General features: G+C 34.4%; 1 protein-coding gene and 1 long non-coding RNA gene across 3 annotated transcripts; one reads left to right on the plus strand and one right to left on the minus strand.

The window, feature by feature from the left end:
* The first annotated feature begins 6,284 nt into the window (after window positions 1-6,284).
* On the plus strand, window positions 6,285-6,894 carry LOC140037351 (uncharacterized). Its single transcript, XR_011841277.1, has 2 exons — window positions 6,285-6,372; window positions 6,671-6,894. It is a non-coding gene; the product is annotated as an uncharacterized lncRNA (long non-coding RNA).
* Window positions 6,895-7,899: 1,005 nt separating this feature from the next.
* Window positions 7,900-26,258, minus strand: LOC113732713 (uncharacterized). 2 transcript variants are annotated; one of them, XM_027258647.2, is made up of 15 exons: window positions 25,954-26,258; window positions 25,624-25,854; window positions 24,310-24,618; window positions 23,581-23,688; window positions 20,874-21,063; window positions 19,728-19,990; window positions 18,304-18,433; window positions 16,976-17,055; window positions 15,741-16,004; window positions 15,588-15,664; window positions 13,450-13,541; window positions 12,637-12,719; window positions 12,025-12,096; window positions 9,238-9,363; window positions 7,900-8,426 (listed from the first exon to the last, which is right to left on the minus strand). In XM_027258647.2, the coding sequence occupies exons 1-15, from the start codon at window positions 26,116-26,118 to the stop codon at window positions 8,394-8,396; spliced, it is 2,223 nt and encodes a 740-aa protein (XP_027114448.1). In that variant the 5' UTR covers window positions 26,119-26,258; the 3' UTR covers window positions 7,900-8,393. The 2 variants fall into 2 exon arrangements, with proteins under 2 accessions (XP_027114448.1, XP_027114447.1); XM_027258646.2 differs by having other exon boundaries at window positions 12,601-12,719.

Genomic DNA, 26,258 nt, shown 5'->3' on the forward strand with positions numbered 1-26,258 from the left:
TACATCATTTATTCCTATTTTTGAAATATAGAATGATAGCCAAGTAAAGAAGGGAAAATCAAATTTTCTTATTTCTAATTCCTTTTTCCATTCTATTATTAATTTTTCTTTACAATCGGGTAATAATTGAAAAAGGAAAAATCGTTCAAAACGTCCCTCACATTTTGTAAAATGACTTTTTTCGTCCCTCACTTTTAAAAATATACTTTTACATCCCTTACAAATTCACATTAATCAAATTTGATCCTTATCTAGGTTTCTGACTAGTTTTTTGTCGGAATCCACCACGTGCCTTGCACGTGACCATTTTTGAAGAGTAAAATTGTTACATCAAAATTTACATCATCCAATCCATAGTCTCTCACATTTCACAAAATGAATTTTTTCGTCCCTCATTATTCATGTGTATGAATAAATTTTTTTTAAACTAATGTATATATCGATTTGATCTCACATAAATAATACGAATAGCATGTAATACATTTCTATTTGATTTCTCTTGAACGTACTGTTCATGTGAAATTAAAATAGATATATACAGGGGTTTAAAAAAAATTATTAGTTTTTCACTCATGTTCATTTCTTTTACTTGAAAATTGAAAAAAAAAAGAAGACATTTAATTCTAAACATTATCAAGTGTTTATATCGAATTAAATTTAGACAGAAAAAAAAATAAATAAAGGAAAAGTATGACAAAAAGAAGTAAGTAATTGACACTTTCAAATTTTAAAATAATCATAAGGCAAGAAATTCAACTGTTGGTTTTAAAAATAGCGAATAAAAATTTCAAATTTAAACTGCAATTTGTAGCATGACTATAGAATTCGAATTAACACCTATTAATTAGATACTCTTATTAAAAAACTCAATAAATGAATTATTACTAAAATAGAAAAGACTACAGATATTGAATAGATTCATATGGTGAAGTCACATATATATAGGTTTAAAAAAAATTATTAGATTTAAACCCATGTATATATCGATCTGTTTAGGTGAAATCAAATAGAGATATATTACATATTATTTGTACTGTTTAGATGAAATCAAATAGATATATACATGAATTAAAAAAACATTCGTAAACGTGGTCAATGAGAGATAAAAAAATTTATTTTGTGAAATGTGAGGGATGAAACAATTCATTCTGTGAAATGTAAGGGACTATAGATGGATTATGTAAATTTTGATTTGACAATTTTGCCCCTAATAAATAATCACATGCAAGGCATGTGATGAATTCCGGCCAAAAACTAGTCAGAAACCTAGATAGGGACAAAATTTGACCAATGTAAATTTGTAAGGGACGTAAAAGTACACTTTTAAAAGTAAGGGATGAAAAAAGTCATTTTACAAAATGTGAGGGACGTTTTGAATGATTTTCCCATTGAAAAAACCAAATTCTTTTTTCTATATTTTCTTCATCATCAAAATCTTCCTGTAAATATTTATAATTTATTTGAAAATTACCTTTATTTATTACATTTATTTCTGCTTTCATCTGTGAATGTGTTTGTGAATATTTAGATTGATTTTCATTTATTACCTCTGGAACTGGGGTTTTAAACTTGAAGGTTGAATTTGTTTCTATGGGAGAACTAAAGCCAATAGACTCATAACTAGATCTTTTGGCTGGTAACTAGGAATGGCTTGAGGTTAACTGTCTTTCTCTGAAAGAGGGAAATTTTAATAAAATTTTTTGCATCATGGTCTTCTATCATTTCTTCTACTTCTGTTCTTTCTAAATTTCTGGGACTTGTGGATTTTGTATTTGAAATTCAATAGGTACTGTATTTCGTTCCATTTTAATCTCTTTGGTGTGTATATAGTTGGTCTATCTGCTTCTACTTGCAATATAGTGGTTTCATCTTTTAAAGTTGGAGTCATTATAAATTTTGGATTTAATTGTGAAGACAATGGTCTATAATACATTCTATAAATTACAGCAAAATTTTTTGTATGTCTTTCAAATTCATCTCCTTGTAAATGAATATCTAAAACTATAGAATTCAAAACATGTGGATCAGTTATATCTACTGAGAAATCAGCGGTGCAAGTGAAATAAATTGGTCCATTACATACATTTGTTTGAATCATAGCTAGTAATGAAGTCTTATATCTTTTTAACCTCTTATCTCTTAATGCGAGATAAATTGGAGCATCTACCCCTAAATGAACTAATGGTTTGACTGCTACTTGAATTAATCCAAAGTGAATATATCTATAACCTTTACTTAAATATTTTTGAATAGTAGTATGATTCAACAATGGAATTGTTTGAAATTCTTCTTGTATAGATATGGTTTCTTCATGTGTTTTAACAAATAAAGCTGTTTTGAGATCTAGAGTTCCTATCCCATAAATATGTTCTATTTTTTCTTCAGGAATAGTTCAATCTGAATTGTTTATAGGCATATGATATTCATGACTCTGTACTATGTGTGATTGTTTTGAACTAGATCCTATCTTTAATTGTCTAAAGAATGCAGCCATGTTTAATATCATTTATCCTAATGGGAACAATCGAGCCTATGCGTGGAATATCCTATCCTGGACTTGCCAACCGTCTTACTAAGCTTCAAAATCTTACCAACACTAAGATAGACTTATGATATTAAACATGAATGTATTATTTAAAAATTAAATAGTTGGAAACAGTTCAAAATAACAACAGGGTACTTAAGGGCTTATTTATTCATAAATTATATTTTCTATCTATTCTCATCTAGGATAATTTGTACATTTTGTAATTAATCAAAAATCTGGTCCACATTGAATAAACCAAGACAAGATTATGGAATTTTTAAACTTCCATTTTCTATAAATTGGAGAATGTTAACTATTACATGGTCTATGGTTAATTTTTCGAAACTAGTTTAGTATTGTGACAAATCCATGTTGAACATTTAGCTGATTTGAGCCCTATGTAAAAAAGAAAACCTAGTATTATTTATTTTGTTCATCTTACAAAAGAAAGTTTTCTTTTTGAATTATTGGTAAAAAGAGAATTCCTAATGAAAGGCTTTTATGAGGTCTAATATTTGTAATTAACATTTAAATTGAAAGGGATTTATTGTTCTAACTATATGGGAAAGACATCTATAGTTCAAGTATTTAAAACCAATCATTTGATCTGTTTTTGATGAACTAATTTTTTACCGAAAAAGAAACTAATTTTTTTCAAAAGGGAATGATATGCTATCTTTAAAATTGAATCAATAAAATAGTAGCTAACTAAAAACTGGAAAAAAAATAGAAAAAAAAACAATTCATGTTTTTTTCAAACATTTTCTACGTAAAGTGTATTTTGATCGATACCTTTATTTGGTATTCTTTCTTATTTAATTCTATATCTTGTTCCATAAAAGAGTAGTTTTGACATTAAGATTACTATTGGTACGCTAGGAACAAATGTTTTTGCTTTTGTGTGGGGCAACGGCTATAATTCTAAGGGTGTGTCATTAAGTTCATGCAATTTAGAGAAAAAAAAATCCTTATTGAAAAGAAAATCAAAGAGAAGTTATAGGAGTTTTTTATGGATCTAAACAACATAACAAAATATTACTTCCATAGTGAGGGCTTTTTGGCGCACAAAAAACAATGGGTCATCTACATGAATTTTTTAGGGGTATTTTTATTAAACTTAAACTACATATGGGTGTTTTAATAAGACCTTTGATGTGGTATTTTTAGAGTTTGTAATGTGTTTTTTAAGGGTATTTTTGAAGATAGCAGAAATAATTACTCTGTGCTGCTGCAACCACCAATATGTATCCCTCAATAAAGATAACGGTCTATATCTTAAAAATTTTAAATTGTTACAATCAAATGGTCAGAACTACTTATTTCACACCATTCAATGATGGATTTAATATGATATGCAAAAGACTCTACAGTTTAGCCATGCCTAAAATACATAACTTGTATGGTCGTTACGACAAACTCGAAATTGGTATTGGAATTTCTACAATTACTTAAATGCACTCTATTAAATACTTTTATCATATGAAAACACAAATTAGAAATCCATACCATTTTGTTTTCGTGATGCTTAACAATATTAAAGAAACTATTTAGGTGTTTGAAAGGTTGGTCTATAGAGCTTGAAAATATCAATACGTCATTGATATAAACAATTATGAATGTGCTATAAGGGTTGAATATATCATTCATAATATTTTGAAATTTCGATGGAGCATTTTTTAGACCAAACAGCATTACTTTCAACTCATAATGCCTAAAGGGTGATGTAAATGCTGTTTTGTATCTATCTTCTTCTGCTATAATGATTTGCCAAAATCCAAATTTCATGTCAAATTTTAAAAATATTTTTGCATTATATAATCTATTAAGAAGATCTGTTTTATTTGGAATAGGATACCTTATCCATTGCAATATCTTATTAAGTAGTTTATAATTATTACTAATCTTGGAAGACCTTTTTTTTCAGCTTGATTCATAGCATAAAAGGTAGCACAACTCCATGGAGATTTTGATGGTCTTATTAATTTCTTTTCTAATAAAGTTTGAATATCTTCATTACAGAATTCTAGAAATTCATGATTCATTTGTATTGATCAGGCTTTTGTTGGAATATTTTTCTGTGAGAAATCTTTTGCATATGGCAGGTTAACCATATACCTATTTCTCTCCCAAAATGCATTTGGTAAATCTTAACATACTTCACTTTTAATAAGATTTTCTAAATCTATTTTTTTTAAAAGAACTATTTTTAAGCTGTTTCTCAATTTGTAAATAGGATTTTTCTTCCTTTAAGAAACTAATTTGTTTTATTGTTTGTTACATAAGATTAATTTGCTTATAGATCGAAGAAGATTGTAATAAAGAAAGTTCCTTTTGTTTTACTGGTGGTAAGAAATTTGAAAGAAAATTGTTCTACCCATTATATTAGTATTAATTCCTTCTGAATCTACTGAGAAAGGATATATTTGAATTAAAAATGGAGTTCCTAATATAATATCTTGATAAATATTACTAACTACTATGAATGAATGTCTAAAACAGTATTCATCATTACAAATTACAACTTTTGACAGCTTATAATTAATTTGGAGAGGTTCTCCATTTGCGGCTAATAATTGTTCATTAGTCCTCTGAAAATGCCATGATTAAATTGCTCTACTATTATAGTTACTATAACATACCATTTTTGAAAATCTATTTCTCTAATATTTATAAATATTGCTGATTTGATTGTTCTTTATAGAAGAGAAAAGAGCTGAAAGTTGAAACCTGGAAGATGAAAGGTTTTTTCTCACCTTTTGCTTAGGGTTGTGGAACCAAATCAGGATCTCCTCAAACCTGATGAAGATACAAATAGGAAGGCCAATGCTGAGAAGGAAGACGAAAGGTAAGAAACAGACTATAACGGCTGGCAAATGGAGGCAACAGAATAAGGAATTAGAGTAAGACGCTCTTTAAGTTTTAGTCTATAAATGCCCTCGAATGTTACAAAACTGTCAACATACCTAGAAATGTTTCATAGTCTATAAATGTTGTCCATAAATTTAACTTTAAACTTGTAAGTATGCACTGAATTATATATTATTTTGATTATCTATTATTAAATAAGCATTTATGACGTCATTCAATTGAATCCAGCAAACCATTGATCCTTGACCCCTAAGTTCGACCAAATCGCAACTAGGTCCAAATTCAAAATATAGCGTGCAACAACGTCCAGTTTATCCCATTCCCATACAACTTCAATAATTTCGAGTATTTGCTGTATGGAAAATATTAACTGGCATCACAATCTGTAACTTGGGAACTTAGGTGGTCATTGGTTTTTTGTTAGGTAAATTATGAAGTAAAACAATTTGACATCTGTTTGTATAGGTGTAGTTCTATGACCATTCAAAAACAGAATTACAAAAACAAAAAAGAAAATCAATAGAGCATGGATTACTTTTCCATTTTTTCTTATCTTTTTAAAACATGATTTGAATATATAAAACAATAGATTCTTGAATGAAATTCCCATAGTGTACTGTCCTCAAATCCAGTTTGAAGAGGCAAGCATGCAATATGTACTTTTGAACCCTACAAGACGAACATGCCAACAACTAATTATACAAGTATGAGCAAATTAGTAATGGATTGAAAGGTAACTGCTAGACTGGTAGCAGTGAGAATGGTTGTTGAAAAGTGAAAATGTCAGATAAAGCACTAACTAATTTAAGCTGAGCCCTTCTAGGCTAAGCAAACTGAGGCTACAAATACCACGATACTCGAAAGTAAACCTCAAATACTTATCAATGTTGTTGTAGAAAAGGCCACTGTGAAAGAATGCGACCACCACCTCCAGGGCCAGGCTTTCTTGGTGGTTTGTGCAATTGCATAGCATCTTGGTTAGTGGTGACTACACTGCATTCAGACGTGGGAAATGAGTATATTTGTTACAACACTTCTTGGTGATGTCAAAGTTAATGCATTACATTCATTCTTGTATGGCTGAACATTGACATTTACTCTTAAATCTCAATGGTCTTGATTCTTGAATGTGCTTCTAATCTCGTTGTTGTAAAGGATTCATTGGTCAGTTTGCTATTATCAATATCTTCTTAATTTTTATTGGTTGGGTTCCAAAATTTCATATATTACCACCTAATATGTGTCTCGTGTACATCTTGCAACTTGAAATTGCAGTTTAAGTATCTTGTGCTGCTGCTGGTAGCTACAAGACTGCTTTGGTGGTCCAATGCGGCCGCCTGGACCAATCGGACCGCCTCGGCCTTGATTATAAGCTGCTTCTTCAACCTTGCTGATGCCTCCTGCGTTTACATGATTTATAATCTACCAGGAATACCTAATCATGTTGTTCTACTGTTTTGAGTGATAATGGGGCAACAATCTTACTTTTGTTATTATTATTATTACTACTTAGAAAAAATCATGAACCTTCTTTATTACATTCTCTTCCATTTCGTTTTTTCACTTAATGGTAGTAACGTAGCATATATCAATCTTTCGACTCATTTGAATGTCTCGTTAAAAACGGTCTCGTTAAAAACTAATGTTTGGGTGGATTTCTTAAACAATATGACATTAAAAAACATCCCTTTTCCTTAGGCTATTAAAGATCATGAAAATCTGTATCGTTCATATCAATCTTAGGGATATAAAAGATACTACTGATCTAAAAATTCTTTATTACGTATATGCATACAAAATAAGAGGAATTTGTAACCCCCTTCCAAATGGAGACAGTCGTAAACTAGCACAAAGCAAAACCACTAAAATGTTTTTCAATTTCCCTACAAAATTTTCTACAAATTTTATAACAAAGTATAGTAAAATTTTATATAAATACTCAAAAAACACGTCATCCAAACAGACTAATTTTCTTTTATCATACCCATCTAAATGAGAGGGGGATGGCAGGGGGGATTGGGTGGGACTATCTGAATGACGGTACAACGGTACTGACAGACTTGAGACTTCAATTCACTAGTCCCAAAGTACCATAATGTAGACAAACTAAAACTACATGATTTTTCAAGATTTGCTTAGCAAATATTACTAAATTAAAGCATCTGCCAAAAATGTGAACTTAAAATAAAGCATGTCTTTATTGTATCTTTGATTTTTCCATGAGAAGGGAATGGTAAACATCAAACAGGCATGACACATTTCAGTCAATCAGAGATCAAGAAGGCAAGGTCAAGATTAGAATCTACTGGATAGTATTATAATAATAATAATAATAATAATAATAATAAATAATAATCAGCTGGAACTGATTTGCAAACTGAGCAACTAGGAAACTCGTTCGAAAATGCTTGCACTATGAGTCGATTTCCATTCCGTCAGATCTTCCTTCTAAACGCAAAAGACAATTTTAAACTGCGGACACCTTGAGGCAAAAAAGGCGAGGATGAACTAAATTCACTGCATAATTGTTCAAAAGGGATGAGGGGGTACAAATTCCCCAATCACTTAACAACAGACAACAAAACAGATTATTAGCAATGAACTGCCTTTCATCAATGAATTTACATTGTTAGTGTTATATTCTTTACTACAATGCAAAACCCAAAATTTACACTTCCATTCAGCATAATCCTTCAAAGTTAATACTCACTCCATAATCCTTCAGTTCATGGACAAAAATGGGAAATTGCTCGTGAGCAATTTGTCTGACCACAGACAGAATGTTAAAATTGCAGATGGAAGCAGTTGCCAGAAGTCAGATCGTGCACGACCGGCAGACAGGTTATAAGACCTCCATGAAGTTCTAGAACATATACACAGCCTCCAAGCAATCAAGGTAAGAGGAAAAGGGGGTGATGATCTCAAGCACTTGATGATGATACTCGAAGAGTTCTGATAGACAGATCTTGAAAATCGGTGACCTGATTTAAACATTTTATCAATCCTCTTCTTCAGATGCTTCGTTCAACCACTGCCAAATTGTACAGATGTTTAAGAGATTAGCATCTGGCAAGCACAACTACAGGAAAAGGATCACAAAGCACTTGCGGTCATTTAACTCCGCTAAGAACAAACTATATTTGGGAGCTTTGGAAGCAACATATAAGAAGAGAAGAAAAGAAAGAAAGGCAGGCATGTCGATCTACTTTTATCGGGAGATTAGGACGGTATATAAAAACAATTTGCTTTCCTCGTCTTAGGAAAGATGCAAAGGGTGGGGGAAGGAAGGCAAGTTCAAGTACCTTTTCAAATATTGTGTCCTTGTGATGAGAAATTTCTTAGATAAGAGAAAACTTATTTTAATGGAAATCACAAGAAGTTAAATATCTTACTTAACTCTTTTCCCATAAGTAGAAAGAAAACTAAACAAGTCATGGTAGCAGATTGGTCATTAAGCAGGCTCTGATAGCGATAGCTTACTTACCATGCAAAGCTTCTTGAGATTGTTAATTACTTCGCTAGGGAGCAAAAATGCTCAACATATCTTCTACCCTCCCCAAACATATTTTCCAAACTACATGAAAACCCTTTAGGTCTTCTATCACATTGAATAAAATTCCCCCATCAACAATAATCGAAATCATTCGGAACCCTTCAAAGCTCAAGGAAGGCAAAGGCGTGACAAGGAAAAAGTATAAGAAGAACATTTAGTTTAGAGCATGCTGACACAGAAGGTAGTTACAATTTTGGAAAATTCACCAAAACTACGCGAACAAGGCAGATCTGACGAGATCCATACTTTAACGCTAAACAAAATGGTCTGCTCAAACACAATTATTTACCTGGATGAATTTTTCTGCCTGCTTGACAAATAGCTTATCAGTCTCATCAGCACCTTCCTTCTCAGATGCCCAGTTGAGTATTGCTTCCTCTTGTATGATATCTTTGTCATAAAGAAGATGCAGAATCTATAGGAAAAAAGTTGGTGCCTCGTTATTATATAGCAAAAAAGTAAAAAGTCATTCACTTCACGCAGCATATATTAGAAACAAATCTCATATATTAGAAACAAATCTAACAATGTATAATTCCTCACATCAAAATGGAAAAGATGTGGAAAGTTTGGATCCTAACTGGTCTTACATGAAGGCTACTACATAGAACTACTTACAATCAAAGAAGCCTTGCAATTAAACCAGTCAAAACTGAAAGTTTTCTACATCCGTTGCATATCAGTAGATTAGCATGCAGGGAACACCTCCTCCAATTAAGAGGTTGTACCAAATTGGAGAGTCACAACAATACTCAACTTTCCATTCTAAATATCAATAAGCAGGGACTCTTAAATGTTTCCAAAAAACAAGAGCATCAATGTCCCACGCCAGAGAACTAGTGAATATGTCACATCAAATGAGAATGAGCATAGGCTAGAACACAAACGTGGACGTGTAACTAAAGAAAACTAGTAGGAAACAAGAACAAATGTAACACACAGCTATCTTGCTCTTCTAGAACCCAGGAACAAGTCCAAAGTAAGACACATTTGCTGCTATTGATATGCAAAGAGGCAATTACATGAAATTGTGAATTACAAACTTTGGTTTGAAAGTATGCCATTGGTACCTAGCATTCAATGTGAGGCTACTTGTTCTAATAAAAAGATAAAAAGCTAGCAAGGAAATTTCTAATATATATATGTATGTATAGATATATATAGAAAGTATATACGTATATAAATATGTAAATATGTGTGTGTGTGAAAGTACTATATTTAGAAGAAAATTTTCTCTTTCATACGTGGCACCTCCAATCGCTCAGCATTTACGGATTTTGTATGGATCATCTGGAATTTGGGTAAAACCCGTTTCTGTTGATCAAACGGATAAAATTCAGTCCTAATCACATTGGTCTCTTAATTTTCAACATAAATCCAAAAGAAGAGCGGTTTGAGATAGTTTTAGCCATATTGAAAAAAGTTATCTTCTAAAAATAGGATTATATAATCTGCATTTTAATTCAAATCTATCATGGGATATTTTTATCCCCTAATCTCAAATTTTTCATGGGGTTGCCTAATTTTAAGGATTCCAAAATTCACGGTGTATAAACATGAGGTTGAGGATGGGTAATCAGAAAAAAGTTATCACACAACAGGATTTTTGAGACTTCGATGAAGATGAAAGAGGGAAGGCTCTGGGAACGTTCAAGAACTCCAACCCGATGGTCTCAGAATGCTGAATGAATTTTGGATTTTCATCTAATGAGTTCAATAGTGCTCTTTTTGCAAAATTTTGTTTCATCTCCTAGCAAAATATGCTCTACAAATGAGTTTTGCTTGCCAAATTTATCCATGTTTCTATTAACTAATTAATTTGTTTTTGTTGTTGACAATGAAAAAAAAAAAGGAGAAATAGCGCGCTATGAAGGATAGCCATAGAAGAAAAGTTGTGGCAAGAGTGGTCAAAGGATGACTTGAAAATTACAGGGCAAAAGTTTAATCGTTATTTTACTTCTCTATTCATATTATTGGACAAATTTTCGTTTTTTTATCTCTCCAAGCTTTATTTGTGTGTGTGTGTTGTGTTTTTCTTTTTGTTAATGTATGGGCTTGAAAGAAAACAGATCCAAAAACAAAAGTCCTAGCTTTTCAAAAATAGTTTAGTTCATATGTTATTTCACCATTTTCCTATTACCTTTCTCATGGAAATAAACAATAAAATTTCCATGCATGTGCACGGGTTCTGGTAGTGTTATAGTCTGAAGAATATTCTAAAAAAAGTTTGGAAGAATCACTTGATAAGGCATAGAATTATCTCTAACATAACCATGACTACTTCGTAAATTAATTTTTACACCATTGTATGAAGTTGAAGACTTCACATAAGAAGCATTGAAGCATAAAAAGTTGATAAAAACTTTTTTAAGAATTGATAAGGCATAAAAACTTGATAAGGCAAAAAAAGTTGGCCCTTGATAAGAAGCATTGAAAACTTCACATAATGTTTGAAGCAATTAAGCATTTACACTATTGTATGGCTGCACATGATGTGACAGCTAGAAGTCATCTAACCATATGATAAATTATCTCATGACTATTAACTTTAATTTTCAACTATTACTTGGCTAAGTTACACTACTTATCCTTCAACTAGCAAATGCAGTATGACCTGATTGTCCACACGAACATGAAGGCTCATGGACACAGATGTAAAAATTCATCCTTACCTACTCTTCTTCTATATCATAAATTACTAAAGAATCTATGTCGGTTGGAAACAAGAATGCGATTGTATAAACTGGAATGTCTACAAAATGAGATCTATCACTCCGTAAAAGACGTGTGCTTGTTTGTATGTGTGCAAAAAGAGTTGGAGATGCAAGATACAATTTCAAGCCATAGATCACATTAGAGAATAAGAGTAATCAGCATTTGCAGCAAAGAAGAAGACATCATTAACTCTGAAGACTGGGATTCTCAGTACACTTAATAAACTTCATTATCAGCATCCAAGGAGACCAATATTCTAAATAGCTTCTATGAAAAACTTTCTGATTTCACATCAATTTGCAGTTTGATGAAACTATTAAGAAAACTTTTGGAATTAAAAATTTAATGGAGATTAACATACCTGTACAAACACTGTTGAATACTCCTTTGCAGATTCCAAGCACATTTCTTCAAATTTCAGTATCACTTCGATCTGAAGTATAACAAAACTTTAGTTAATAATCAAAAACAGAAACATACACTTAACCTATACCCACTTAAATTTCCAAGTGAATATCACTGCAATAAGGTGATTAAAGAACTTGTCAATCAATACATCAAATGCCACAGACATCACTAAGATCTCTCATAAAAAGAGTCATGACAATGCGTTTTACTATCTACAGGAACCTGTGCTTCTCACAAGTGCAGCATTTTGTCATAGAAAAAAATATCATGCAATTACTTCTTGCAATACATCCCCAAAAATGTACTACTTGCATTTGTTAAAGACACAGATCTTAGGGGAAGCAAGATATTAGGCCTAAGGCTACCATGGCCACAGCTTTGAAGAACATTAAGACAATAATTTTGTAAAAGGGATGCTTGGAATTGGACCTAAGATGAGCCTAAAGTAGTTGAGACTTTCTCTACAGCCAAAAGCCTGCAATCTAAAATTACACAATGCAATAACAAATCAAACTGAGCAGTAAAACACCTCATCAGGATCAGATGAAGAGATCAATAGACCAACCTCTTCATCTATACTTGGCAGGTAATACTTCAAAAGTTTTTTCCATTTTGTAATGACAGTTGCAGCATTTTTCACCAAATCACCTGCAATGAAGCATAAACAAGCTTTTACACAAGCAAAGATTTGCATATCCTCCTCAGTTACTTGGCACAAAGAGGGAAGTACCAACTTCAGTCACTTAAACAACAAAATTCAACACAATGATGCTACTACATTTCAAGATACTATTTGCTGGTTGATTATCCCTATTTCTTTGTCTCTCTCTCTCTTCTGATTTTAAATACAAAGTGATGCACTGGTTATAAAATCAAGACAGAAAACAAGGCTAAGGCTCAGTCTGGAAAAAAAAAAATGGGCCAGTTTATTCTGAACAAACTTCAATCACCCAGGATGAGGCTAGTTTCATCTAGTCCTACTTTTTTTAAAAAAATTGATTCATAAACTAGCTTTAGTTTTAACAACTATATATATTAGCATGATACAACAGGTTGCATTTATTACTATATATGTTAACCAAAAAGCAATCTAATAGGTCCTAAAGCAATTTGTTAAAGTCTATCAAGTTACTCTGGTTTAAAAAGTTTCCAGTTTCAGGCCTTAATTCAACTGAAAGTACACCCAATTTACTCTTCAAATAGAAACGTGTAAAGAAAAAATCCAACTATGTTCTTGAGATATACTTAACAAAACAAAATAATGATACTGATGTACAGGCAGTAGCAGCAGTAAATAGTTACTCCTAACATCCAGAAAATTAACCAAACAATAATAGCAGATAAATAGAGTTAACAAGAAGACAAAAGAAGACTGTACTAGGTGATGGATGTGGTGCACTGAGTGCTGACTTCATCATTGAATAGAATAATGCACCAGAACAATCTGCAGTTGCCAAATTGTACGACAACCTGATGCATAAAAAATTAAGCTATCAGATATGATCAAGCAGTCATCAATATATAGGTTCTTTGCAAGAATTGTTTCATTGGAATACTTAAATTAGACACAAACGATTCCACATGACTAAAAGCGAATGGTTTAGTTTTAAAGAATAAACCTACATGTATGCAAATATAGAGGTGCCTCTGTGTGTGTCAATGTGTCAGGGTGTGTTTTTGTGTTTCTGTGGCATGAGTGAGGTGTTTTTGTGTTCTTGTGCAATGCAATAGATAAATATGCACTGCAAACAAAGACATACTATGTAAACCTTCCCAAAATTTAAAAAAATAAAAATAAAAAGTCAGCACTTCATTATTATCTTCTTTAATGTCAATTAAGTATGCATGACTGAGTCTCCTCAATTTATGGTTTCACTTCCCAAAATATTTAGAAGTTCTTTTGAGAAGGAAGACCACAATACGATAAAGTTTCATGCAGGTTCGTCAATGGACTCAATCTCTATCTAACTCACCAGGAGGACACAAATACCCTTTTTCTACACTCCTCTATTGTCACGTCTTTATGTATATCCAGGCACAAACATCTCCAACAAAATTTAGAGAAAACCAAACCACCCCAATTTCCAATGAAATCTACAGCAACCTCCCAAAAAACAACCCCAAACAAACATGCCAAGACTAAATTATCACCTCTTCTTCCTCCTCCACCACCCCCAGCACCCTCTCACTCCCAGCACCCACCCCACCCCTCTCATCCCTCTACCTCCCCAAAACCAAAACCATCACCCCCACCCACCCACACTGCTGCGCCCTCCCACCACCACCACCTCTACCCTCCTTCCTCCTTCCTCTTCCTCTCCCCTCTTTTCTTCATCCCTCTTTTCCCAAGATTTTGGTTGCGGTCAGGACCAGATTCAGTCACAACCAAGGTTCAGACCAGATCTGTCAGCAGAGCAGGGGTGGAGGAGAGAAAAGAGGGCAAGGGGACAGGTGGAGGAGGGAGGAGGAGGAGGGGGCAGAGGTGTGGATGCATCAGGGTGGAATTGGGAGAGTGGGTAGAGGTGGTGTACTTGGAAGTAGGGGAGAGAGAAGAACACCACAGAAAAAACATCTAACAACACACACGTCCAAAAACTTTTTTAAAAACTTTCTACAGTGAAGTTTCCTGAAAACAACCAATCCAAACGGACCGTTAATTATTCAGCACTACTTGCCTGTAGTTTTTATTTAAGTGGCTAGAATTACTTAACTCATTCTTTCAGCAATATAGAAGTATTACTCATACTTTTAGAACTCATCCAATTCATGTCATGACAAAAGCATTGAGAAACTAATCCTGGCATGCTTGTTTCATCTTCAAGCATGGGATCTATCATCCCATTTCAAGAAAATTATCCCGTGAACATAGATGACACTACCCAGATGACAACTTGATAGGACAAGAATGTCGAGTGACTGTTTTGTACTCATTTTGACTATTATCAGTAGTCCAGCAGCTATCTCATACTAACCAATTACAGTACTGTACTATCTTCAATCCTAACAATAATGACGAACCTAATGGTTGATGACTGTTTTAAAGAGGATGAGAAATTTTAGGATAATTAATCCTAGGATGGCTCGTCTTTCATCCAATCAACTAACCAAATGAGCCATCCAGTATCATGATACTTTTGCAGCCAAGTAAGAACAGTCCAAACCATTTTCTGGAGTAAAATTTCCAAATCTATGCATTTAATGCATGCTTTTGAAAATTACCTTGAAAATCCAGCAACAGAACTACGTACACTGTACTCCCAAGAATTAAATAAACAGCTCATGTCTTTGGTTTACATGAGAGATTCTACATCACCAAAATAGTTCCTGTTCTTCTATCTACAAAATTAACATCACTACATCTCACTTTATATTCCCTGGGAGCTTACTTTTAGAGATGCAGACATATCTTCAACTCTGCTAACTAAAGATCCCCAGGAATTAAAGAAAGAAGCATTTTAACTTGCATAAATGTAGAAACCATCTCACCATTAAGCACTAAAACAACGTAAAACATACCGCAATGAATTGACCTCCAATATTACATCGTCTTCCTTAATATTCTCCTCTAGAGCCCGTTTAAAAGTAGCTTCAACCTGCAAGCGTAAATGCAAAATTCATATTTGGGTCCAACAAAAACCGTTAAAGGACAGTATGCCTATAACCAAATACCTCGTTCTCAAAAACCTCATAGTCATCTTTGACATCAACATCATCATCATCATAATCATTTGAATTAGCAGTAACAGAATCACGTTCCAGCTCCCCTGAAGGAGGAAGATTGCCATCTTGTTGCACCACCTCAAGTTCATTGTTTGAGGTGTGCATAATTTCAAGAAGCTTGGCTGCAGGAATAGGTGCAACTGAATGCCTCCATTCCTCTTCATGGCTGCCCTCACTTGTGGACCAAATGAAACCAACCCCACCACTACCAACCTGGTGATTCAAAATGGCTCGTTATGCATGCTATAAAAATTCTTTTCAGGTTTATATAGACTAGTCGGTACTGAGTCCTCTAAATTACACATCAATCAAGGCTCAGAAAGCTAACGGACCATGAAATTTAAAGAATATTATGGCTAATGAGTATAAGATTTTCCACTCAAATGAGTACCTTACCCAGATATGTCATTCTTTAGGATGAGACAGAAGATACAGTAAGAGAGCCTTCTGTGTAATTTCACCAATCATTCTAGAAGATATCATTTTAAAAACAAACATTTTTACATTAAAAGAACAAAACTTTTTAAAACGCAGTATAAACAATTTTAAATATCCCTAATGGAGTTTTTGTCCTGGAGAAGCTAAGCCAAGCATACCCGAAATTAAGATAAAGAACCCCAGAATTAGCTATGCCAGGGCACTTTATTATTGCATGAAATCAGCAGAATCAGCAGTAGTATCCTCCATTACATGATAAAGAACCCCAGAATTAGCTATGCCAGGGCACTTTATTGAGCATCAAAAGAACTTATTAAAAACATCTACCCACGATATCATACTATGGTACATTTCAAAAGCCCTAATGAAGTTTTCTCCTGGAGAAGTTACACCAAGCATACTGTGGATTTATGAAAACAAAGAACCCCTAAGATGACTGCTTTACTCATGAAACAATAATCCTGCCTCTTGGGCATTTTACAGCTCATTTAACCAAGTTCACCAATAGAAACCATGATAATGTGATAAATCAAGAAACATTTCTGAACTTTTCACAGATAATGTGCATCTGCGTTACGCTTGTCAAGAGTTGAATAACATGTCAAGAAAAGTACAGAAACAAGAATTTCCTCGAGTCACGATAAAATTGGAATATAACAGATGCATAAATCACCAAGAAGATATCTAAATATTCAAAACAAAAAACTATGACCTAAGTTACAAATTGATAGAACTGGTAACCAAACCTCAGATGCAGCCTGCAGCTGCGACTCAGATAATTGTATAGTTGACTCTTCCTTCAACTTATCTGGCAAACCAGACAGTGCTGCACAACAAATGGCTAATATCAGGAGTACTCCTGGATAACTTAAATATGTCTGTTCTAAAATAAGTAGCAATCACCAAACACAAAGAAAAACACAATAAACAAATACATGAATAAACAAACTAACAAATAACTATGCATTAGCATCACTAGCTAACTTATTCTACAAGTCCATCTGAAGTAACATTATCTAAAAGACAGCTACATTGGAAGCCACAGACTGCAATGTTCTTCAGCTCTCTTTTCCACCTTTGGGATCTCCAGTCTACTGACTGTTAACAAATACTAATGGCTTGATAACACCAACAAAATGACCAAGACAGCAGAAACTTCATAACGAATCTCTCAAAATGGTCCAATTTTAAAACAGGATATATCAAGATCTCCAAACTAGCTTGTCATAGCTAAGATCTTTATAGGCTGAGCTGCACAGAGATGGTTCCAAACTACACTAATCTCATTAATCCCATCGAATGAAGCAGTAATTTGACTTTTGGATGGACCTGGCATAATACTTGGGGGCCCAAAGGATAACAAGGTTGTTTAGCCCAAAAAAAAAAAAAGTGAATGAATTAAAAAGTGTATATTAACATTATCAGGAGCAGACATCACCCAAGCATTACAACCCCAATTCATGAATAAGCCCATCAACGACTTGATTTGGCACAACATCTTTCTACCTGGTTGTAGGCTCCAAACATTTGAGATTCCGGGATATCCAGTTAAAACTTTGATATGGCAGCACCCAGATGTCTATCAACTCTAATCAATTCCCTCATCTCTGGATTTTCTCCAATGTAAAATTGCTACCAACCCAGAAGCTATTTGAAGCACAAACAACCGAAACTACAGATATTCAAAATGGCTCTGCCCCCAGATTTGCTTCTCTTGATAAGGAAAAATCCCTTGATCAATCACTTTCCATCTGCTCATGCCCCAGATTTGCAAAATGACCACAATATCTCCCCCTCACTTCTACAGTAACTGTCTAGATATTATTATCAGGCACATATCTATCACACTTATATAACAAGGTCATGTTCTTTCTTTTGCTTATCCTAATTGAAACAAATTTTTGCTTAAGCTTGAGTTCAGCATCTCAGCTAGCTGTATATAATTTTTGTTCCCTTAAAGGAATATCTTGCTTGTTGCATGATTGCCACCTTAGCATTTCATGCTATAGACCATATGAAATCTATACCATTTCATGCTGTAAACAAGCCGAGATAGTTGAAGGTAAGTAATTACATGAAGCATCCATGAATCCACTGCTGCTGTCAGCATATTCCAGTTCCTCATCACTATCTTGTTTGATGGGCTGCTGATACAAGGATACCTTTGAGTATGCAGGAACAATAAACTGTTGTCCTACCACAACCTGATGGCAAAAAAAAGCGGCAGCTTAGATCTATGGTGCCAATTAAATTTCTGAATGCTCGAAAAAACTAATACGCATATAAGAATATATATGTGCACGACACATCTGAATTGGCAAATTAAGCAACGAGTATCAGGACAGAAGATTCATCATTCACGTATAAAGCACTTCAACGTGATAATGCAATAAGAATATTTCACCAAATATGTTACTGATTGTGTAACTTACTTGGTATGATTTCAAAAGATGAAATTAATCAATAGAGGATAAATTTCAAAGCCACAATTACTGCATAGTTTTTATGTTAGGCACTAAGCTTATGAAGATTTCACAGTGATTTTTTACACTTACACCATATAAACATTCAAAAAAGACCACAAAGAAGTTCTATGTACCATTTTGAATCCATCTAATCACAATGATCCTTAAAAAGTGCATACAAGCCTTGCAAAAAATGGCGTAACCATATGCCCTCCTTTGCACTGACCTTGTCAGACTTTCTATTTGGAACATCCCGCTTACATTTCTTTATAAGCAAATATTTGTAGAAATGTCAACTTCTCAACGTATTATTTTGAGAATTATAAATCAATAGACAATTATTTGAGTAATGTACTGCATCATACCCTTTTACTGTTCTCATTTTCCTTCTCTTCTAAAACTATTGGAAACATCACCTTAATACAATACTTTTGCTTATATGTGGTGCTATGTTAAATACGATCCCAAACAGCACACTCTGTAGAACAGCCAACAGTAAGTCATACCCCTGCCACTCTTAGAACCAAACCAGCTTCACCCACCCAAAGAGGCCACACTTGGTATTCCCACCAGCACACATGCTATTGATATCTTATACAATATAATAAAGAATACAGATATAATTCTTTGGCATGCTCGAAAAAACAAGCATGCTGTCCAAATGCTAATGGACAAGCATTTTTATGTGTTAAATATCACACACTTGAGCTATCAAATATTATCTTTCCACAAGGATCTTTGTCAACCACCATTATTTCCCTATGCCAATGAAACATAATAATCGTCAGAAACTTAAAAAGATTTCTGTCACAGAAAATCGGCAGCCAATTAAGCTCGTCCATTACTTGAAGGATAATGTTCATAGCCTTCATAGTAAGCTGAAAAAACATGAAGTTCAATAACTGCATCCAGGTAAACAAGAGGATGCTGTTTGCTGAGTAATAATAACATACAACAGAAAATTTTATGAAGTTTCTCTTCTTTTCTACTTCTAGGAGAACTTGAAATTGAAACGTTAGTTAAAAAGGAAAACCTTGTATGACAAGACTACACCAGGTTCCAGAATCACTCCTGACTTTATTACCACCCCATCACACACTATTGCATGCTTTAGTTGACAACCATCTTCAATCGTAACATTGTGCCATATGTAGCAACCCTCTATTGAAACATTTGCACCAATTTTACAACCTTCACCAACTACTGAATTTGAAATTTGAGACTGGCTTCCAATGGTAGTGCCACTTCCTATAACGGTAAATGGCCCAACTTGCGCAGAACGTGACTGCCCCACCACTGAACATAATCAAGTGACAGCATCAGAAGGAACTAAAAGATAATGGTCCCAGTTCGCTCAGAGCATTAGCTTCCACTTAAAAAAGTATGGAGACCATATTACAAGATATACATGGAGTAGCAGCTCATTCAGGAGAACAAAAAGGAAGAAGAAGAAACAAACTTTAAGAAAATCCAACAAAAATTAGCTATTTTGGAAACTAAAAGGGAGGGCAGTGGTTAACTATGAACAGATTACAGCATTATACATAAGATAAACAAAGGTGACTGGAATTAAGAAATGGATTCTTTTGCAGTCAAAGCAACCTATCTATTGCAATATTAGTAAAATTTCTTTAAAATAAAAAGAAACACAAGGTAAACATGGGAAATCTATTCCTACAATTCTGTTGGTCAATTAAAAATATCTTATGTCAAAAGCAGCCGTGACAGCTACGTGCTCGCAAAGAAAGTCACTGAGATAGGGTAAAACATTGAAACTATATCAGCTTATAGACAGAGCTCCCATAAGTGCACCCTGCAAGTAACATAACATTCATTTGTAGGGCAACCTAATACAGAAAACAAGACAAGAGAGGACCATGTGACAGATTAGCTCCCATGACCAGCACCTAGAGGGGACAAATAATGGAGAACCAACATAAAGAAAACCTCCATATCAACATCTTCCAATTTTTCTCTATCCATTTTTGTTAATTTTTAAATTTTCAGAAAAAACAAATAGTGAAAGCACAACAGATGGGCATTATGTCATCTGATGCACTTCCACCTCCTCTGACAGAGTGATCAAATACAGGAGGTGGACGCTAAAGCACCATCATCAACTTCTTTCGACACCAACTCATAAAAGATCAATCAGCCAGCTAATAAGCACATTACTTACCTGATGCTCGGTACATTCCTTGTCTGTCAAGTTTAGCAGAAGAATTTCCAACAAATTGTACATCAGGCACCAATGGATATGTCCATCTTTGAATAATGTCCTTGCTGACAGTATCATAGCTTCGGAAATTATCAATTCTAGCCGCATAATTTGATTGAATTTCATGAGTGAAAATCTTGTAACCCATTATCTGACAACAAAGAAAAGATGTACAAAAGATCAGAAAGAGAGAGGATACATGCGTCAATCAACCAAAAGAGATTTTAAAGACTTGGAATTTGCAAAGGCTTGCTTGATTGCATAGCCAAGTATACTAATCACAAGGTTCCACTTTTATGACCAAGATAAACAAACCAAACATTAGCACTAAAACCTAAGCACAGGACCAACTTAAGGAGGTAGACAAAATATCACTGAGCATGCATTGGCTACTTGAAAGAATAAAATCAAAGATGCAACATTTCTTGCACCACCAAAAGGTCATCTAAGCTTTATACCATATCATGAGCAAATACATTGAGGTTGTAAGCATGTTGGAAAATGCAGATCTTACATTCCACAAATTATAAGAGGAACAGGAGGATGAGAAGTAAAACAATAAGCTATCAAATATTGAGCAAGCACACTGCAGTTCTAAGACTGATTGACTATGAGGATTTATATCTAAAGCAACTATATAAGAAGGAAGAGGAAAAGAAATCCTCCCATCATACTTAGATGCAAGAACATCATGCATTAAAAATAATTAATGAGGCATATTTCTGACACACAAGTAGTTCGGTGTAAAAGTAGAAGGTTCCACATGTTGGTAACTTCTTGCAATAAATCCAGCCAATGGATAAAGCTCTAAGAAAGATCAAAACAATGCCATGCATTTCCAAATTCATTAGAGTCAAGAAGAGGATATAAAAGATAGTGTATAAAAATAACATTAGCTAAAAAGTACACAGATGAGTGAAGTTCATACTATTCCAGGATTCCTATACTGGTCAAACTAGTCCAACAGTGGTGAAAATGTTCTCATTCAGTTTGTCCTGTCCATAGCTTTTAGTTACTCAAGAAGAGATAAGGCTTACTGATATACTTCTAAGCACACAAAAGAAGGTTTCCATTAAACATGGCATGACATGCCCGTCAACCATAAAACAGCTCAAGCAAATTTCAAGCACGAACTGCAGAGGACTTTTATTGATTTTGAAACTATAGAGGACCTTTGTTCAAGGGTATCTCAAAATGGTGGCTCGTTGTTATTGAAGATAGTTAATTTTTTCCAATTGTATGGAACCTTTACTAACCTCATATCCGCAAGAACATCCAGCTCATCAGGATTTACTTGGTTAGTTTAAAAAATTAATTTCACAAAGCATTTATAACATGATGCAGGCATCCCTACATCATGCAATGCTGAATTTTACTATATCTCATGGGCAACCTGCTCAAGCATGTAGTTTCATGCTGCTGACTACTCATACTAGCATTGCTAATAATGAGATTTCTACACCATCTGCAAAAGCAATATCTGCTATATGTGCACATTAGCTTTCCAAGTATGCCATTTCTACATTCATCTTCAGTCTATAGTGGTCAGCAAAGGGCACCAATAATTCATGCATTTATCTATGACAGGATACATCACAAATACATCTCAGTCACTAAGACCTAATTGATTGTTACTATACCTCCCACAAAATTCTGAAAAGACAGAGGTCTTGTGGCCAGGAGGCTTCTACCAAATGTCTCATCAACATCTGCCCTATTTTAAGACCATTGCTTGGCCCTCCCTAAGAGAGAAGAATTAAGATTCTTAAGCTAGCATTTCTCATTTCTCATTTGCTTGGCCCTCTCTATATTAGCATGGGATTGTGGTGCACCATTTTTGTCATATGTCTCATTTATCCATCAAACTATCGCCTAGTGTCCCTTTCAAACATGGAGAAAATAGCTTTTTGCTTAAGGCAATGACGCTAGTCTACAGCAGAAGCTTCTTTGATGCAAAAGGTGAAATTTCTTTGCCTGTAGATAACTCTCTCTCTCTCTTGCTTCCCATGCTTGTGCAGTACCACCCATACACCTAACACCTGAAACTAACTAATTCACTACATTTATTTGATTTCCGCTTAGCATGTTTTCAATCAAATCAATTAATGCAGTCACCCAACTCTTTTAGAAGGCACATTATCTCAAACTAGACCTAGGCTTGATTTAAAAATAAAAATACCCATTAATTACTCTACAGAGAGTCTTTATGAGAAAAAGCTCCAGAAATAAATGGTCCATATGCACACCCAAGAGAAAATTAGTAAGACAATGTAGGAAAACATAAAATCAAGACCAGAATAAGAGGTATAAGTAATTTTTCCAATACACTGACTCAGAAGCTCTTTCCAGAGCTGATTTCTATTTACTTCAATAACACAAAAAATAAAGACATTGCTACTACAAGCCTTCAAAGAAAACACCTGGACATGCACTCACACCACTGTATCACAAGATGTACTTAGACCAGAGTACTCTGTATACATAGCTAAAATGCAGTGAGATCCACAAGACTGCAGTTACTCATAGGCCTTATCAAATACTTTATCTACCACTTCCCACTTTGATTGGTGGAGTGCTTAGGCAGTAAATTGCTCCTGTGCATGTGCAGGTGTGTGTGTGTGAGAGAGAGAGAGAGAGAGAGAAATAAGCCAAGAGATGCAAGGCATACATCATCATCAAGCAAACCCTTCAAAAAATGACGCCGTAGATGTTGATAGTCAAAATTGTCAGCGAATGTGCTCAGGACTTCCGGAGAGCAAATGTCAATGTAGCAATCCTGCAAAAAACCATAAAATCCAATTACACCGCCCCAAAAACATAACTATTTTCTGGGGGAAAATGACGAAGAAAAAAAGACAGTATCTTTGGGGGAATCTCTAATGATTTGACAAGGCTGTCTAGCAAGTAAATTACCAAAAGTTATCAATTTTGACACCATAAACCATACCCAGGAAACTAAAAGTACAGGTATCCACATGAACTGCCCCAGCAGTGAGTTTTTTAAGTTGATAAGAATATGCTTAAGATCAAGTCTATCCATGTCCACATATCAAAGCAGTAAGCAAACTAGTGAAATCCATTCATGTTGTGGCAGAGAACAAAAGTATTCACAGAAAAGAAGTAGCAGGCTGCACTTCCATACATCAGAGATGACGAAAACTGACCCCCTCCTACCCCCCCCCCCCAACAAAAAAATACCAAAAAAGAGGGGAAAAAGTTGATGATGATGATGATGATGATGAAGAAACTCAGTAAGTTTGATAATGACCATTAATAAGCACTAGATTCTCTTTCGGTTTCTATTGCAAAGCCACGTTAAGTAGCAAATCTCAAAACTAACTTTGTCGAAAGCACAAACAATACCAAAGGCAAGTGAAAAATAACTCAAAATACAAACCTGCTTGTCATTATGTAGATAAATAGATGGATGATCAGAAAGCAATGTCTTATCAAGTGACACTGTTCCTTTATCAGACTTATCCTCGTAATAAAGGAGTTGCTTTGTATCAGGATCAATTGCCATAAACAACTCATCAGTTCCAAGACGAGATTGACGTGTTGTTGGAGATGTTTTTGACTGTGTTATGACCATGGTCATAATGGCATTGCTATCCTTTCTCCTCCTCTCCTTATGTTCTCCAAGTGCCTCTGCAAGAGACATATTACTCACTGTATCTCCACTAACAAGGACAAAATCTCCACGTATCTACAGAGGTAAAAGTAAAGCCAATCATCACATGATAAACAACAGGCGGAAAGCAGTAGCAAAACTTAGATAAATAAATAAATAAGAAGATCCAAATACATGAACTATCCTAGTCACAGAGAACAATGGTATATTGCACCTAAATTAGCTTACTGATACATTACATATAACATCGATCAAGTCAAGTTCCTAAACTGCTGGCAGCATTTAATGACTGAAACAAATATGTACTTTCCTTTCCTCCTTTCCTGGAGAGACTTTGCAAAGTACAGACCATTGGAAGAACAGGACTGACAAGGAAAAACAGAGAGCAAAAGTTCAATTTTGTATTTGAAATGAACTACTGATGGAGGGTGCATCAAGTGGGTATAATTTTCTTTTCAACATATTTTTCACATAACATCTTTTTCAAGGCTACTTTGACAAAAAGTATAGTAATCCCTACAAACTTCCAAGAAAATGACTTTCCACCCATCCAAGTCAGACAGAATAAATGTAGAAGTCCAGACTGTAAATTGTCCTCTAATCAGAAAGTGAGCATAAAAGAACAAAAAGCAATGTCAAAACTCCACAAGAGACTCTCAAGTCCTTATTCAAGTCGCTGCAAATATTGCCAGTTGACTGTTCATCCTGCTGAGATTGCAAACAACACATTGAAATATAATTCCGTTTTACTTGGAAGGAGAGAACAGAAGCTTTTCCATAGATAATCACACGTAACATAAAATCAACAATAGTGAACAATCAATGACAACTCAGAATGCTATCTTGATTCTTCAGCTAAATCTATCAAATAAAATTAAACCCAAAATGGATCTTTTTCTCACCCTAAGGTTCATTTTCCCTTTGATTTTAAGCATTGGCAGACAATAACAATTATAGTTTCACACTGATTTGCTGACTGACATAATTTTCGACATCCTAAGGTTTCATTAATAGAAAAAACAGTCATTGATAATGTAACAAAGCTACAACAACACAAAACATCCAATTAAATCAACATACCACATTTTGCTCATATATCAAACGCAAAGCATCACCAGCACCAACCGCATTGTTCGATTCGATAGCCGTCACAGAAAAGTTCGGTTGTGCAAACCACTGCGAATTTTCCAAATGCTCAGCCACTTGTTTCGCATGAGCACAACAAAACACAAAAACCTCTTCAACTCCAGCTGATTCTAGCCACGCTAAAGTATAATCAATCATCGGAACATTCACTAGCGGCAGCAAAACCTTCAATTTCATAAATATTCAGATTAAAAACAACTTATACGCAGCAATTTAACAGGAAATTTTCACTTGAATTTCAAGATGCATAGAGAATTGAATTACCTTCGGGCGCTCAAGGGTTATCGGGCGGAACTTAGTGGCGAAGCTATCAGCTAAGAGGATGGCTTGCAAGGGAACACGTGCTAATTCCTCGACAGAAACTTCCGTTGCAGCGGCGGTTCCTCCGCCACCGCCTCCTCGGTTTCTGCCACTCTTTTTCGCCACCATTTTTTCCCAGCTTGGCTAAGTGGTTTCTGAAATTTTAATGAAGTAATTAGACGCAAAATTGTTCAAATGAGGATTTGAAAAACGAGAATTCCTGGTGTTGCTGGGTGGGTAAAAACCCTCCTGGGACATAGAACATATTC

The sequence above is a fragment of the Coffea arabica genome, chromosome 2e, assembly GCF_036785885.1.
Source record: "Coffea arabica cultivar ET-39 chromosome 2e, Coffea Arabica ET-39 HiFi, whole genome shotgun sequence".
Lineage (NCBI taxonomy): Eukaryota > Viridiplantae > Streptophyta > Magnoliopsida > Gentianales > Rubiaceae > Coffea > Coffea arabica.